This window comes from Lepus europaeus, chromosome 11 (genome assembly GCF_033115175.1).
Source record: "Lepus europaeus isolate LE1 chromosome 11, mLepTim1.pri, whole genome shotgun sequence".
Taxonomy (NCBI): Eukaryota; Metazoa; Chordata; class Mammalia; order Lagomorpha; family Leporidae; genus Lepus; species Lepus europaeus.
This window is the reverse complement of record NC_084837.1, coordinates 56,926,833-56,944,953: the sequence shown is the minus strand read 5'-3', so window position 1 is coordinate 56,944,953 and position 18,121 is coordinate 56,926,833. Positions and strand designations below refer to the sequence as shown.

The following is an 18,121-nucleotide window of genomic DNA, read 5'->3' as shown; positions in this document are numbered from 1 at the left end:
AGCAAGATTTGCCAGATAAAGGACAGCTATTTGGCCTTGCAGTTAAGACACTGGTTAAGATGCATGGGGTCCACATCAGAGTATCTGAGTTTAATACATAGCTCTGTTCATGAGTCCAACTTCCTGCTTAATGCAAACCCTATGAGGCAGGTAATTGTTTAAGTAATCTGGGTTCCTGTCACCCACTTTGGAGACCTGGATTAAGTTCCCAGCTCTAGCTCATTCCAGTCCCAGGCATTGCAGACATTTGGGAAATGACCAGTGGATGGGAGCTTGCTTTCTCTGTCTCCGTCACTCTTTTGACATCTGTCTCTATGCCTCTTAATTAATTTTAAAATGATTTGCCAGATAAAATTTAGTTGATTAAAGAAGAATTTTTTTTATTAAACTTTTATTTAATGAATATAAATTTCCAGTGTACAGCTTATGGGTTACAATGGCTTCCCCCTCCCAAAACTTCTCTCCCACCCACAACCCTCCCCTTTCCCGCTCACTCTCCCCTTCCAATCACATCATGATTCATTTTCAATTCTCTTTATATACAGAAGATCAGTTTAGTATATATTAGGTAACGATTTCAACAGTTTGCCCCCATATAGCAACACAAAGTGAAAAAAAATACTGTTGGAGTACTAGTTATAGCATTAAATAAGAGTGTACAGCACATTAAAGACAGAGATCCTACATAATATTTTTTTAAAAAAATTAATTAATTTTCTATGCCATTTCCAATTTAACACCACGTTTTTTTTTTTTTCATTTCCAATTCTCTTTATATACAGAAGATCGATTCAGTATATAATTAGTAAAGATCTCATCAGTTTGTACCCACGCAGAAACACAAAGTGTAAAAATACTGTTTCAGTACTAGTTATAGCATCACTGCACATTAGACAACACATTAAGAACAGATCCCACATGGGATGTAAGTACACAGTGACTTCTGTTGCTGACTTAACAATTTGACACTCCTGTTCATGGCGTCAGTAATCTCCCTAGGCTCTAGTCATGAGTTGCCAGGGCTATGGAAGCCTTTAGAGTTCGCTGACTTTGATCTTATTCCGATAGGGTCATAGTCAAAGTGGAAGTTCTCTCCTCCCTTCAGAGAAAGGTACCTCCTTCTTTGATGGCCCCGTTCTTTCCACTGGGATCTCACTGACAGAGATCTTTCATTTAGGTCTTCTTGATTAAAGAAGAATTTTTAAAATACTTGAGACTGTGTTAGAGTTTTCTTCAGATGCTTTTAAGAAGCACTGTTTGCGTATGAATCACTGATACATTAAAAATATTTATAAAACTCATTCTTCACCTCCAACTCTTGATGGAGAGCATATGTTAACTTGTTATAAAATTCTTTGTGATAATAAAAAGAAAACATAGTCATATATGTTCAGAAATCATTAGATTCTTAAGAAATTCGTGTTTTGGGGGGTTTTTGTTTTTGTTTTTAGTGTGTAGAGTAGATGTCTGATTAGATGTCTATTAGAAGAGTAATATTTTCCTTTTCAGGTTGTCTTGCTCTTCCCAAGTTGAATTTGCAATTTTTGACTCTTCATGACTACCTCCTAAGGAACTTCAATCTCTTTCGCTTGGAATCAACATATGAAATTAGGCAAGACATTGAAGATAGTGTCAGCAGGATGAAGCCCTGGTTAGTAAATTGGTTCCATTTGTAAGAAGAGATACAAGCAGTGATTGTTATACTTCTGTTCGAAGCTTCAAAAATGTATTTAGAGATAATATACCTGGCATGAAAATGTCCTCTAAAATAGAAGTTATTTACTCTTTGAGAAATTCTTTAATGTGAACTAAAACACATCAAAAGCACTAAAATATAGACCATATATCTGGGTATTTGGGGATGAGTATGAGGTTGGAGGGATAAGGGAGGAAAGCTATTATGCTTAGAGAGGGAAGGAAGAAACATAGAATAGGCTGGATATTGGTAAAAAATGAAGAAGGAAAGAAATGAATTGACCTGCAGGAGTGTACTAGGCTAGGATGGTGTAAATCTTGGATGAAGCTAGCGCCACAGGCGGAGGATTAGCCAAGTGAGCCACAGTGCCAGCCTCATCAAAAGGGATATTCTACTACCTTACCTACTCTTGGGATTGTTGTCAGTTGTCTCAGTCAGCCTGTCTCAGGGTTGGGGAATGTTGCCGAACATTACATGGATTGGGATATAGAAAATTCTTCTCTGGCCCTCCATTCATAGACTACTTGAATAAACTAAATCATCAGGATTTACTTTTGGGACCATTTGAGTAGGTCTGGTTATTTGAGGAATCTTTCTGTTAAAACAGGACTCCCTACCTTCCTCCTCATGTATGGAATTCCTTTAGCTAAGAAACATCTTCCATTCCAGTTACCGTAGGCAATTCTGCATTATAGGACTTGTGGAGGTTAAATTTAGTTGGTTAAACAGACATGTTCTTTATTCATTGTTTCATTCTAAGTAGGAAGTAGATGGAGATAAGGTACATATCACAAGTAATCATAATTAATTAAAGTTAACTTTGTGAAATGAACTTCTTTTAATTATATTCTGATCACACCATGTATATACATACGCAGTTAGATTTCATTACATTGCTCTAAGCAGATTCAGGTATTTTCCAGGCCTCTTCTCTCCTTACTAATTACAGAGAGCCACCATAGACACTGTGATTATGATCTATTTTTTCACTTCCATATTTTATATACAGTTCTATTTTTTTAATTATTATGTGAAAAGTTATTCTGGGTGAGACTATAAAACACACAGCCCAGAGTATTTTTGACTTAATAATCGGTTGAGTCAGTGGGCAGGCCAGCACTCTGAAATTTGTATACCCACAGGCTAATCATCCCTGCCCACAGCTTTGCCGAAATTATTGCCCATTGTTCGGACTCTGGGGGAGTACTTGATCAGAAAACTTCTTTACAGTTTATAGTTACCTTGAGTTTATATCCTCAGATTCTAGGCTTAATTTTGGTCGTTTTCCAAACTAGGAGTTTATTAACTAACAGTTCAACAAAAGGAATTAATTTAATTTTGTTTAAATGCCAAATACAGCAGAAAAAATTTTCATGGTCTGTTCATAAAGGAATTTTTTTTTTAATTTTACCATGTTATGACAGAGGAAAAGAAATGTCACTTTTTGAAGTTAATTCATTCACTTTTATAACAATAAATAATTCCAAGTATACGTTCCTAATTAGCATGGTTGAAAACTTAAAAGACCAAAAAATGGGCCAGTGTTCTTTTCTGTACATGCATCCTGAGGGCAGAAAACTAGCAGGGATACTTTTTACTTATTATATAATTCTAATCATCATGTTTTCAAGCTGCAAAAGCCACTGAGCAGCTAAGGGAGGATGTTCTTGTAAGCGGCAGAAATCTATCTTTTTAATGCTTTATGTTTCAAGTGGATTTTGTAAGGAAAAAGAGTAATGAGAGTAGATTAGTGGTTGCCTAGGGATGAGAACAGGAATTGACTGCAGATGGACCTTAGAGATCTTTTTTGAGGGTCATGATAATGTTCTAAAATTGGGTTGTGATGATGGATATACAACTCGTAAATTTACTAAAAATCATTGAATTGTACGTTCACAATGCATGAGTTTTATGATATATAAATGGTACTTCAGTGTGAATTTTTTACAGTAAAGCTATAAAAAATAAAGGAAGTGATAAAAAGCTATTTCACAAGTATTTAAACATAAGGTAATGTTCCAGTGCTAACCAAGTCATTGAATTGCAGAACATTTAATTAGTTTCTTCCTTTGATATTACAAAGTTCTGTGACTTTTTATTCTGACACAAAGCATATACATAGGATGTAATTTATTTTTGTAAGCGTCACATTTTTGGCAGTACTTTCTAATTTTGGAGTGCTGCTGTAGTTTTTATGTTATAGATTTCCCAAATACACTGTTTCATTTAAGAACTAAAGCACTGGTTTAGACTGTCATAAGAAAGAATGAGTACTTTCTATGCTGCTCTATGGCAAAATCGTTTAAATGATTTAAGTACTATGTCCCAAAGGAAGCATTTGCATAGATATTATAATTTGTATGCTTGTTTTAATTTTTTTTAATCACAACTTGTTCTAAAATATATTTGAAGCAACTTAGAGTAATGCTAAAAGTGCAGGTGATAAAACATACAAATTGAATCTGTCTTGATGAAGAAGAGAAAAAGACAGATGTTCAGATCTCTTTCCAAGAGAGGAGGATATCTCTTTACTTCCTTTTCTTTTCTGGACCATATTTACCTTTTTCACAGAATTAGAATTTGAAATACAACTAAGTAAAGATGTCCAGAAATAAAGATGAGATAGATAGACCCAGTGGTAGTTGATCATCACTAGACCCATCTTATAAGAAACACTAAGGGGAAGTCTAAAAGTCAAGCTGCAGGGAAAGGTTACTAATTAGTAACATGGGGGCTGGCGCTGTGGCATAGCAGGTAAAGCCGCCGCCTCCAGTGCTGGCATCCCCTATGGGCTCCAGTTCGAATCCTGGCTGCTCTACTTTCGATTCAGCTCTCTGCTATGGCCTGGGAAAGCAGTACAAGATGGCCCAAGTTCTTGAGCCACTGCACCTGCATGGGAGACCCGGAAGAAGCTCCTGTCTCCTGGTTCTAGATTAGCTGAGTTCTGACCATTATGGTCATTTGGGGAGTGAACCAGCGGATAAAAGACCTCTCTCTTTGCCTCTCCTCTCTCTGCGTAACTCTGACTTTCAAGTAAATAAATAAATCTTAAAAATAAATAAATAAATAAAAATTAAAAAGATAAAAAATAAAAAAAAATTAGTAACGTAAGACTGAATAGCTAAAACAGTCTTGATGAAGAAGAAAGCTAGAGATAGCATACTTCCTGATTTTAAAATATATTACAAAATTATTGCAATCAGTTAACATGGTCCTGGCACAAAAACAGACACACAAACCATTGGAAGAGGATAGAAAACCCAGAAATGAACTCAGGCATATATGATTGACCATGCTAAGAATATACGATGGGGAAAGGATAGTCTTTTCAAAAAAATGGTGTTAGTAAAACTGGGTATCCACATGCAAAAAAGAAAAAGAGCCGGTGCCGTGGCTCAGTAGGCTAATCCTCCGCCTGCGGTGCCGGCACACCGGGTTCTAGTCCTGGTTGGGGCGCCAGATTCTGTCCTGGTTGCCCTCTTCCAGGCCAGCTCTCTGCTATGGCCCAGGAGTGCAGTGGAGGATGGCCCAAGTGCTTGGGCCATGCACCCCATGGGAGACCAGGAGAAGCACTTGGCTCCTGCCTTCGGATCAGTGCGATGTGGTGGCCATTGGAGGGTGAACCAACAGCAAAGGAAGACCTTTCTCTCTGTCTCTCACTCTCACTGTCCACTCTGCCTGTCAAAAAAAAAAAAAAAGAAAGAAAGAAAAAGAAATTGGATCCCTATATTACACTACACAAAAAAATGAGCTCAGAATAAAGACTTAAAGATAAGACATGAAATCATATATTTTGTAGAAGAATACAGAAGGGGAGTCTCCATGGTACTGTTTTTGACAGTAAATTTTTTGGATACGACACCGAAAACACAGGCAACAAAAGCAAAAATAAACAAGAGAGGACTACATCTAAACTAAAATTCTGTACCACAAAGAAAATAATAAACAAAGTGAAGTTCTATAGAATGGGAAAAACTATTTGCAAACCACAAATCCAGTAGGGATTAATAGCCAGAATAAATAAAGGACTCATACAACTTAATAGCAAAAAAAACCAGCAAATAATCCAATTAAAATGGCAGAGGACTTGAATAGATATTTTTTTCAAAGAAGGCATACAAAAGCCAACAAGTATATGGAAAAGTGTTCAGCCTTGTCAGTGGGTTGCCAGTCAAAACCACAGTGATATTATCATCTCACACCTGATAGAAGTGAGGTTTCTATCAAAAAGTCAGAAGTGTTGACAAGGATGCCACATTTTTTATGGCAATGTGAATTTGTATAACAATTATAGAAAACAGTTTGGAGGTTCCTCAAAAAATTAAAAATAAAGCTACCATATGATTCAATAATCCAACTTCTAGTTAAACTCATATATCCAAAAGAAATAAAGTCACCTTTGTAAGAAGAAATCTGTTCGCTCATGTTCATTGCAGATTATCAACAATATCCTAGATGTGGAAACTGTGTGTTCATTGAGGGATAAATGAGTAAAGAAAATATGAAAGTGTATGTGTGTGTATACCATGCCACAGTAGAATGCACACACATGCACACACACTCAGGATAGGATAATTCAGCCTTAAGAAAGAAGGGAATCCTGCCATTTTCAACAACATGGACCATCCTGGATACATTATGCTAGCTGAAATAAGCCAAATTACAGAAAGATAGATTCTGATGATCTCATATACCACATATGGAATCTGAAATAGTCAAACTCATAGAAACTCATAGAGTAGAAGGGTGGCTATTGGGGTTTAGGTTGGGGGGAGTGGGAAGGTATCTGTCAAGAGGATACATGCAGTGTGTGCTATAATTAATGATAATGTTTTATATATTTGACGTTTGCTAGAAGAGTAGGTCTGTGTATTGTTACCACACACCAAAAAATGATAACTGTGAACATGTTCATTAGCTTGATTTGGTAAGAATTTCACAGTGTATATGTATATGAAAGTATGTTGTGTTCCCTTTGTTTATGTAATGTTTTCAATTATACCTCAGTGAAGCTGAAATAAAATTAATAATGTAATGCTGGATTTTTTTTTTCTTTGATATAATGCCTTAGCTCCAAAACAATATTACTCACTTAACATTGCCTTTTTTATCTAGGAGAAGGGGATATTCTTTTATTTCGTGTATATTGCAATTTAAATTTTTTTTAAAAATTCAGAAATAAGGGCTATTAATGTTAAGAAGAAATGCTAGCTATACATGTATTCTTACTTATTTTATTTTAAAGTTGAAGCAAAGCTATTTTTGTTGAAGTAATCCTGCACTTTTTTTTTTCCCCCAGGCAATCTGAGTATGGCGGTGTTGTCTTTGGTGGTTGGGCACGAATGGCCCAGCCCATCGTGGCTTTCACTGTAGTTGAGGTTGCCAAACCCAACATAGGAGAAAACTGGCCCACCCGAGTTCGTGCAGATGTTACCATCAATCTGAATGTCAGGGATCATATCAAAGATGAGTGGGAAGGTAATTTTGTATTTCAAAAAATGAAGTCACCTTTTACCTTTTTAGTTTCTTGATTTCTACCTATAGCATTAACAAAGTTACTAAATGTAAACTATCATTAGATTTTTGTCTTTGAAATTTGACTTAAAGAATAGTGAGTGTTCTGCCTCAGAAAGCACAGCTATAGTGGGCTAGATGCAAATGACTGAAGAGAAGAGATAGGTGAACTCATTATAGTAAAGTTGTTTTTTTTTTTTTTTTCAAATGTGGATCTTAAGATGTGTCCATGTAAAATGATGTGCTTTAGGAGGAATAAGCACTCATCCCTCAGTGATGCCAAAAAGTGATTCCTACATGGGAACTAAATGCCTTCTCAAGGCCACTTTTTGGCTCTAAGAGTTAGAAGTTTTAATGAATTGTGCATATTACAAGGTGTCTAGTAGTGTGACTCAGGTGGTAGAACAGTTACTAGGTTCTTACTGCTTCTTTGGGTGATAAACTGTAGTCAATATTATGAATCAGAGTTGTTACTTCTGGCTTTTCTGACACTTGAACACTACTACAAATTAAAACAAATCATAATGGTTCCCATACTATTAGCCACACATTGACATTCCTGATGTAATTGTATATTTTGTTACCAAAGTTACGAGTAAGCAGACTGTTTAACATTTATATCATATAGTGACTGAAAAAACAATTCAGAAGAGAGATTAAGTGACATGACATTATGTGCTGTGAGGTGTAATTTTATGTCCCTTGTCTTTAATACTGTCTACTTTTGATAGAACTGGGAAGCCATTGAGTCCATTGTTTAGTTTAATTATGAGAAGCTATGTACTTTGGCACAGGTCTCCTGTTTTTTGACATTCTCTTAACAAAAATTTCACCATTTGTCAACTGAAACTGTAGATCCAACTGTCATTCTCAAGATGATATGTAAACAATGCTTTTGTGCCTTGATGGATTATTCTCAAGTTGACCTGTTCTAGTGAATGCAATTTAGGCTGTGATTGAAATGACACTGATGGATAGCTTAAACTGATATGAGAAACCTGCTGAATATTATATACATGAATTATATGTCAACCATATTCTTGGTTACTTATTAAGAATGTTAAAAATAAGGATGATGAGGCCGGTGCCGCAGCTCACTCGGCTAATCCTCCGCCTTGCGGCGCCGGCACACCGGGTTCTAGTCCCGGTTGGGGCACCGGATTCTATCCCGGTTGCCCCTCTTCCAGGCCAGCTCTCTGCTGTGGCCTGGGAGTGCAGTGGAGGACGGCCCAAGTGCTTGGGCCCTGCACCCCATGGGAGACCAGGAGAAGCACCTGGCTCCTGCCATTGGAACAGCGCGGTGCGCCGGCCACAGCGCGCCAGCCGCGGCGGCCATTGGAGGGTGAACCAACGGCAAAAAGGAAGACCTTTCTCTCTGTCTCTCTCTCACTGTCCACTCTGCCTGTCAAAAAAAAATAAATAAATAAGGATGATGACGAGCATCCAATTTTGGAGCAGTAGCATGACTTGGAGGGCTTACTCAGTAATAATGAATTCATGACACTAAAGTTTCTAATTTTAATGTAAAGAGGTTTTCGTTTTAATTATAACTATCAAATATTGAATATTATGGGAAAACCCATAATTGTGTTAGAATGCAAATGTAATCCTTAATTGCTCCAGATATTTTGAATGTTTCTGATATCTCTATTCCAAAATAACAGGTTGAGAATTTGCCAGCAAAAGTCTGAAAATAATGAAATTCTAATAAGTGAAAATGTCTTTATGTTTTACCAGGACTACGTAAACATGATGTGTGCTTTTTAATTACCGTGCGGCCCACAAAACCTTACGGTACTAAGTTTGACCGAAGGAGACCTTTCATTGAGCAGGTCGGGCTGGTTTATGTTAGAGGCTGTGAAATCCAGGGCATGCTGGATGATAAAGGGCGTGTCATTGAAGATGGTATGGAGTTCCAATATATGTGAGAAAATGTGTGTATAGAGTGAGAAATGTCCTTGCCTTTTTCCCCTTTTTGCTTCTTAGGTAAAAACTTTAGTTGTTGTACATACTAAATAAAGAACAAAGCAATATACATGAAATACTTACAAGTTACCTATCTCATAGTTTTAGAAGTAGTTAAAATGATTTCTAAACTTCTGTGTTAGACATTGGAAAAGACAGGATCTTCTGAAATCAACCTTTATTCAAAATTTTCCCTTTAAAATACTTTACAATACTTTTTTCACAAACTTCTAAATATTAAAATTGTTTAAACTTTTTTGTATTCAGTGATATATTTGCCTAATTTTTCCTTCTTAAAATGTTACTGTTTTAACTCACTGTAGCAGTGGTTCTTAGTTGGAATCAGTAGTACTCTACATTTGGATATGTACGGTGCTGTTTGGTTGTGAGATGACTAAGGAAGGGGTGGGGAATGGCAGGCTGTCTCTGAGCTTCTCTGATCTTTCACTTAATAATCCATATTTTTGTGTATGTGAAATTTCTTTTCATGATGATGATATTAGATATGGAATGGGGAAAATTAGAATGATCAGCTTCTGTCATTAAGGAATCAGAAAACTATATATTGAATACTAAAACACATATGCTTACTTAATAAAAATATATTTATTGTATGTAAGGCATAGTAGGAGCTTTGACAGACAAAAATAAAGTTCTTTGACTTCTAAGAGCTCATTTAGTTGAGAGCATGTGCAAATAATTACAGCACATGGCATTACATCATAAGCTTGACATGATGTAAGAAGAAATTGTAAAAATTTAGAGAAAGGAGAAATGCTTTAAGTTTCTTGCAACTTGAAATGGGTGAATAGAGGGCCTTCTATTCGGGGGGAATGGTTAGTTATGTTTGGTCAATTTACCAGAAAAGAAATACTGTTAACATACTTTAATACTTGAAATGTATGTATTTCTTTTAACAAACTTTTTCAAAATGTCTAGGTCCTGAACCTAGACCCAATCTTCGAGGAGAGTCAAGGACATTTAGAGTGTTTTTGGATCCAAACCAGTATCAACAGGATATGACCAATACTATACAAAATGGAGCAGAAGATGTGTATGAAACTTTCAACATAATAATGAGGAGAAAACCAAAGGAAAATAACTTTAAGGTAACTGTGGGACTGTTTAACTGAAAGTACTACATCATAATTTAAGTAACTTTTTAAGACCCAAGTATGTAGATATTGGTTAATAAAAAGATTTGTTAAGAAAAGTTGCTTTTTTTATTCTTCATATTTATAAATATAAAATTTAAGGACATTCATATGCTGAATCGGTTTTGTCTTTTTTGAAGAGTTTAAGAGCGAAGTTAGTTTAGGAACTAACGAATCCAAGTGTTATTTGAAAGGTCAGCCGCCTTCCTTGCTTTTTTGTATGTTAGGCGCTTTACTTATGCCCATCCTCAAGGGAAGAAAATTGCTTGCTTCCTTATTTGTTGAGGCTTCTTTTCTTATTTTTTAAAAAGATTTATTTATTTATTTGAAAGGCAGAGTTACACAGAGAGAGAAGTAGAGGCAGAGAAAGAGAAGTCTTCCATCTGCTGGTTCACTCCCCGATTGGCCACAACAGCTGCAGCTGCACTATCCGAAGCCAGGAGCCAGGAGCTTCTTCCAGGTCTCCCATGTGGGTGTAGAGGCCCAACGACCTGGACCATCTTCCACTACTTTCCCAGGCCATAGCAGAGAGCTGGATCGGAAGTGGAGCAGCTGGGACTCGAACTGGCACCCGTATGGGATGCTGGCATACTTAGAAATCACTCTAGGAATACAAAAGTGGAACTTCAAGGCTTTTAATAATTCTATGATATAATTTATTTATAGTTTGATCATTAGTGGGAATAAGAGGTTTGGGGGCTATAGTTTTATAATTTTATAGAGAGAAGAGTTTTACTAAAGGAAAATTTTTTTAAATTACCGTTTGAAACTATATTATAGAAATTAAATATTGACCAGTTCTAGCATCTTATAACATCTAGTTTTTGTGGAAAAAGAGTATTTTTTTCTCTACAGCACAGTGCTTTCTTTCTTTTTTTTTTTTTTGATAGGTAGAGTGGACAGTGAGAGAGAGAGACAGAGAGAAAGGTCTTCCTTTTTGCCATTGGTTCACCCTCCAATGGCCGCCGCGGTAGGTGCGCTGCGGCTGGCGCACCGCGCTGTTCCGATGGCAGGAGCCAGGTGCCTATCCTGGTCTCCCTTGGGGTGCAGGACCCAAGCGCTTGGGCCATCCTCCACTGCACTCCCTGGCCACAGCAGAGAGCTGGCCTGGAAGAGGGGCAGCCGGGACAGAACCGGCGCCCCGACCGGGACTAGAACCCGGTGTTCCGGTGCCGCAAGGCGGAGGATTAGCCTAGTGAGCCGCGGCGCCGGCCTTTTTTTTTTTTTTTTTTTTTTTTAAGATTTATTTATTTATTTAAAAGGCAGAGTTACACAGAGAAAGATCTTCCATCTTTCAAAATGGCCACAATGGCTGAAGCTGGGTGGGTCCAAAGCCAGGAGCCAGGAGCTAGGAGCTACTGTGGTTCTCTCATGTGGGTTCAGGGGCCCAAAGACTTGGACCATCCTCCTCTGTTTTCCCAGATGCATTAACAGAGAGCTAGATCAGAAGTGGAGCAGCCAGGACTTGAACCAGCACCCATAGGGAATGCTGACACTGGAAGCAGAGGCTTAACCTTGTACACCACAAAGTTGTCCCCAGTACATTGTTTCTTATACATTCCTGTTACTTTATCTTTTTATTCCCCCATTTTTGTGATTAAAAGAAGAAAACCTCTCAAAGGAAGTTTTCCATCTAATCCAATAGTTAGACAAAAGCAATTGAAGGGCCCTTGATTTCTTTTTGTTTCACCCTCCACATCCACTCCATCAGTAATCTGATGAGCTCATGTACTGATACCATGGCCGGATACCTTCATCTCACATGCCTGTTTCCATCTTTGTCTACTCCTCCCCTTATACTGATCACATAGTGGCTCAGTGAACCTTTTAAAATACAAATTATACTAAAGTAACTCTGTTCAACATCCTTTAATTTTCCTGTCACATCGATAATTCTGGGGCAGGCATTTGGCATAACAGTTAAGATTCCCCTTTTGATGTTGCATCCCATATCAGATTGCTTGGGTTCAGGTCCTGGTTCTGCTATATGTCAAGTCCAACAGACTCTGTCATTATCTGTCCTCTCACTACCTCTCCAGCATCATTTTATAACATTATTCACGCCAAGCTAGCAACACTAACCTGTTCTTGAATAATCAAGACTTTGCATATGGTATACTCTCTACCTAGACAATTTTCCCCAGGTATCTAGCTGGTTTGTTCCTTCAGTTGACATGGGCAACTCTGCTTAAATGTTACCACTTAAAAAAAGCCTTCTTGGTGCTGGTGCTGTGCTACAGAAGGTTAAACCACTGCCTGCTGTGCTGCCATCCCTGATTTGAGTCTTGGCTACCCCACTTCCGGATCAGCTCCCTGCTAATGGCCTGGGAAAGCAGTGGAAGGTGACCCAGGTGCTTGAGCCCCTGTACTCACATGGGAGCCCTGAAGAAGCTCCTGGTTCCCGGCTTCAGCCTGGCCCAGGCTGGTCATTGGCGGCTGTTTGGGGAATGAACCAACAGATGGAAGATCTCTCTCCCCCACCCCTTTCTGTGTGTGTGTGTGTGTGTGTCTCCCTTTGTAATTCTGACTTTCAATAAATAAATAAATAAATAAATCCTCCTAAAAAATTAAAAAAGAAGAAGCAGCAGCCTTCTTTGGCAACCTTATTCACTTAGCATCTCCCTTTCTCATCATTCTCTATCATTGCCAGCCTTATTTTTTCCTCAAAGCCCTTGTTATACTTGATAATTATATTTTTATCTGACTTCCTTATTAAAATTTATTTATTTGATTAAAAGGCAGAGTCAGAGAAAGAGAGAGAGAGATCTTCCATATACTGGTTGACTCCCCAAATAGCCCAGAGCTGGGCCAGATCAAAGCCAGGAGCCAGTAGCTTCTTCCAGGTGTCCATGCAGGTGCAGGGGTCCAAGCAGTTAAGCCATTTTCCAGTGTCTTCCCAGGCACATTAGCAAGGAGCTGGGAACAGAAGTAGAGCAGCTGGGAATCAAATTGGCACCCATATGGGATGCCAGCACCCCAGGCAGTGGCCCCAAGAGCTTCCAAGTTTTATATAAGTGTCTACTGTGTGTCTGATATTGTACTAAGTTATATGGAGTTTATAAAGATTAATAAGACACAGTGTGTACCTTTAGGAAGCTTACACCACTAATTAGAGAACTTTGAAATACCAAAAGGCACATCTAACCATGAAAGGTTAGAAGGTGCCAAAAGCCTTAATGGGTGCAGACAGAAGTGTCAAAGCAGTTCAAAGGAAGCCCTCAGGTTCTCGTCCAAGAAAGTGGGGAGGTGATTAACTTAGGAAAGGAAGAATGCGCATTTGATACCTTTGGTGTTTATTATGTGCATGAATAGCATTCCTCATTTATTTCCTTCCCTCTTTTCTAGTTTATACAGTCTGTCCTACTTCTTGCGTAGACAACTGTAGTGTTCTTTACCATTTGCCAGATTCGGCTGCTTTATATCATAGTAAAGGATATATTTTACCTCCCTGTTAGATTATAGTTTCCTTAGAGAGCAGTGCCTTCATTTTATTCATCGTTTTATGCATCATTATTATGCGAATGCTTTCATCTTAACTAACCATTCACTCATTCCATATTTAATCTGTTCTAGGTTCTTGTTCTAGAAATTACATTTTATTTTATTTTTGTACATTTTAAGCTTTTATTTAGTGAGAAAGGTGCATAGGAGAGTGAGAGCTTTATCTAAGAGAGGGGTAACTCTGGATTCATACTGAGTACCAGGAACCAGCCACGTGGAGGAGCATCCAGGCCAGGCCTAGGCGCAGGGCTACAGCCAGCCCCCTCCTGGCAAGAGGCCAGGGAAAAGAAGAGAAGGGAAATTACATTTTAGTAGGGATTAAACAAATGATACACAAGTAACCGAGTACCAGTTGAATAAGAGAATTTCAGGTAGTAATAAGTATAAGAACATAAATCAAGAAAGTGTAGTTAATAGACACTATTTTGTTACTTTTAAATGTTATATAGCATTTGTGATAAAATGGTTGATTTGATTATTTTATTCTTTGAAGTCAGTAACTTGGCTTCTTAATTTCATTAAATGCAGGGTGAGTAGATGTTGAAATGGTTTTTGGGGGGCCAGTGCTATGGCGCAGCGGGTTAACGCCCTAGCCTGAAGCATCGGCATCCCATATGGATGCTATTTCTAGTCCCAGCTGCTCCACTTCCAATCCAGCTCTCTGCTATGGCCTGAGAAAGCAGTAGAAGATCGCCCAAGTCCTTGGGCCTCTACATCCACGTGGGAGACCCAGAGAAAGCTCCTGGCTCCTGGCTTCGGATTGGCACAGCTCGGGCCGTTGCAGCCATCTGGGGAGTGAATTATCGGACGGAAGACCACTCTCTCTTTCTCTACCTCTCCTCTCTGTGTAACACTGCCTTTCAAATAAATAAATAAATCTTTAAAAAAAGAAAAAGAAATGGTTTTTGGATAGCTGATGAGTTGTCTTGGTTTTGGTTAATTACTTTTGATTGTATGTATTAACAACTATAATGACTTTTTATTGTAGTCCTTTTTGTTTATTCTGAAATTTCACTTAATATTTCCTTCATTTTGTTCATTTTATTATTTATCACAATGCTAATTTAAGTATTTCTAAATCATGACATGTTTCACAATTGAGGTATTACATTAATATGATTATGATTCTATGCTATTTTATTATTGACAAACTGTGGAATATGAAGAGCACAAAACTCCAGGCATTTCTAAGATGAAGCATTTTCCTTAAGGGTTCATTCTATAATGTCCTTTTGCAGTTAGGTCAGCCTGGGTCTGATTTTCATCCTACTAAATAGGAGTCAAGTGGTAAACTCATTTATGTCATTCTGTCTAAGTGAATGCTTGATGGATAAACTGTTCTTGCTAAGTTTGGTCTTTTGTTTAACTCAGTGTATGCTATCAGCTGAAAATATAGCTGTTGATTCAGTCCAGCCAAGCACCTGTCAGCAGAAAATAGACTCTTGCCTTGAAACTCTCAGGAATTCTGGATTAGAGCAGCCAGCTCTGCATTCCAGTGGCATGCAAATGTTTGAGATGTCTTACTGAAGCGATCTTTTTCTGTCCTTTCACTCACAGGCTGTGCTGGAGACTATTCGGAACCTGATGAATACTGATTGTGTGGTACCTGACTGGCTGCATGATATCATTTTGGGTTATGGGGACCCAAGTAGTGCACATTATTCAAAAATGCCCAATCAGATTGCCACCCTTGATTTCAATGATACATTTCTCTCCATTGAGCACTTAAAAGCAAGCTTTCCTGGTCATAATGTTAAAGTAACTGTGGATGACCCAGCTCTGCAGATACCCCCTTTCAGGTATATATATATTCCTTTCAAGCATTCAGTGATCTGTCGGTACTGGGCTGTCAGCACTGTTGACTAAAATGAGTTCTGGATTTTGCTCTGGCAGTCTCCACCTTCATCATATAATCACTAGGATAAGTTTATTGTAGTTGAATCTATTTCTAATTCTGAGTGTAAAAGCTATTTTTAGACCAGAATAAAAGTAATCTCAGTTCTTATGAGGGATCAGTGAATATTTGTTGTCTGAAGAGAGCTATATAAATATATTTATAGCATTTGAAGAAATATCTTTACATATTATGTGTAATCTGGTGTCTTATATCTGCAGCTGTGTAATAATGAACTTTCTTTTGAAAAAATAATTCTTTGTTTCTTTGTGAAATTTAAATTTAATTTTCTTTAAATTTCTTTATGAAATTTGAAATTTCATAAATTTTAAATGTGAATATCCTTTATCCAAAATGCTTGGGACCAGAAGTATTCAGATTTTAGAGCATTCCAGAATTTTGGAATATTTACATAAATATTATTTGTTGAGCAAGCCTAATCCAAAAATATGAATAAGCCCACAATGTATGAATACCACAGTACTTAAAAAGTTACAAGTTTAAGAACATTTTAGATTTCAGATTTTCCAGTTGGGGTGTTCAGCCTGTGGATATGGTTACACTTAATGTTAAATGAACTTTGATTTAAAGACTTGAGTAGAAATAAGAACAGTATCTGAAGCAGTTGAAGGCTGTTACCTGTATTCCTTCATGTAGATTAGATCAGTATAATGGGTGGTGACCCAGGTCTTACTTGCTTAGTTGGAGATTAGAACACAGTTTTCAATTGACCACTTAAATATACATGTAATAATTCTACATACTAAAAAAAAAAATCCTTTAACTCCCAAACGTAGTCTTCAATACTGCCCTAATCCTCTTAATGGCGGATCACTTTTCTGGTACCCCTGACTTGAGATCTTGGAATTATTTTTAAATCTTTTTACTGTTAGAGCTTCTGTCATGTCTGTATGTCTTAGATTCTGCCTTAAGGATAGCTTTTATGTGTCCTCCTTGATTGCTACCTCCCTGGCCATCAGCAGTTCCTATAATGGCAGTGATTTTCGTGCTTCCCTCTCCTCGCCTGAACCATCACAGGCTTGTCCTCTAAAGCCATTCACTCCCTAGCTAAAAGCTGATTATTCCTGTTGCTTTCCAAGTGAGGGCTGACCTCTTAGCCTCTTTGATTCCTAGCGCTTTTTTTTTTTTTTTTTTTTTGAACTAGCTATCCTTTTAGAATGTGAAAGAAGACTGGACAAAAGTATACATAGAAAATTAATTTTTTAGTTTAATTTTAGGAGGTTTATTGACATTCCTCAGGTGTCTTTGGAAAGGCATCTCCCGTCCTCAAGCTGAGAACCTCTGCCTTAAAAGCTTGATATCCCAGAGGTCTCATCCAAGGTTCCACTCTCTCTCTCTCTGTAGCCTTATTTTTCTCTCTTGTACCCTATATACTGGCAAAAGGAGGCTGCTTGTACTTGACCTCTTCTGTTGCTCCTTTCTTTTAGGAATGTCCAGATTCTTCAAGATTGTTCTTGGATGCCCCATGTCCCTGAAGTCTATAAGTAAAGCACTTTATAGTGCATATGATATAGTTTTTAAAGTTTCTTAGACTCTCCCTTAATTGGATAACAATCTGAATATTTTTAGCAACCATTTTAAGTGCTGGTGAATATGCTTTTTTAAGAGTTTATGTATAGGTTGTGAGTTCCTATAGGTCAGAATTGCTTCTTAGTCATCTGATTACCCTCCATGCAATTTCATGCACAAGATAGGTTCTTAATAAATCTTTATTAATTAGAAAATCAAGCCAAAGTTTTCATCTTATAGGATAACCTTCCCAGTAAGAAGTGGAAGAGGGAAGAAAAGAAAAGATGCAGATGGTGAAGATGAAGACACCGAAGAAGCAAAAACCTTAATTGTTGAGCCTCATGTTATACCTAATAGGGGTCCTTATCCTTATAACCAACCCAAACGGTAAGTGTACTGCCTATTCTAATTGTAATAATGAACAATGGTTGTTTGTCTTGAATGGATTAATAATGTTTTATTAATTTTCCAATTCTTTTAAAATGCTAGACAACTTCTATTTCTGGACTCTTTCCCTCAGCTAAACAGCTCAGACATTTTAGGCCATTCTGTAGTTATAATATTTCAAAAATAATTATTTTCAGGTACTGTCAAAATTATATACTATATAGATGATCTGTACTAATTATTATATAATTATATAATACTAATTTTATACTAATTTTCTATACCACATAGATTATTATTATAGAAATATGTTTCCCTATATAGGGAAATAAATGTTAGAGGACTGACTTTTTTTTTTTTTTTTTAAATAAGCCTCCACTTGCAGCACTGGCATCCCAAATGGGCATAGATTTGTGTCCCGGCTGCTTGTCTTCTTTTTTTTTTTTTTTTTTTTTTTTTTTAAGATTTGTTTATTTATTT

General features: G+C 37.3%; 1 protein-coding gene across 1 annotated transcript in view; it reads left to right on the top strand.

The window, feature by feature from the left end:
• AQR (aquarius intron-binding spliceosomal factor) overlaps nucleotides 1–18,121 on the top strand; it is a 102,310-nt gene that overhangs the window by 44,078 nt on the left and 40,111 nt on the right. The window contains exons 16-21 of the mRNA XM_062205578.1: nucleotides 1,510–1,651; nucleotides 6,996–7,174; nucleotides 8,948–9,115; nucleotides 10,115–10,284; nucleotides 15,388–15,629; nucleotides 17,495–17,641. Of these exons, the coding sequence (XP_062061562.1) occupies nucleotides 1,510–1,651; nucleotides 6,996–7,174; nucleotides 8,948–9,115; nucleotides 10,115–10,284; nucleotides 15,388–15,629; nucleotides 17,495–17,641 (1,048 nt within the window). The remainder of the gene's footprint in view (nucleotides 1–1,509; nucleotides 1,652–6,995; nucleotides 7,175–8,947; nucleotides 9,116–10,114; nucleotides 10,285–15,387; nucleotides 15,630–17,494; nucleotides 17,642–18,121) is intronic.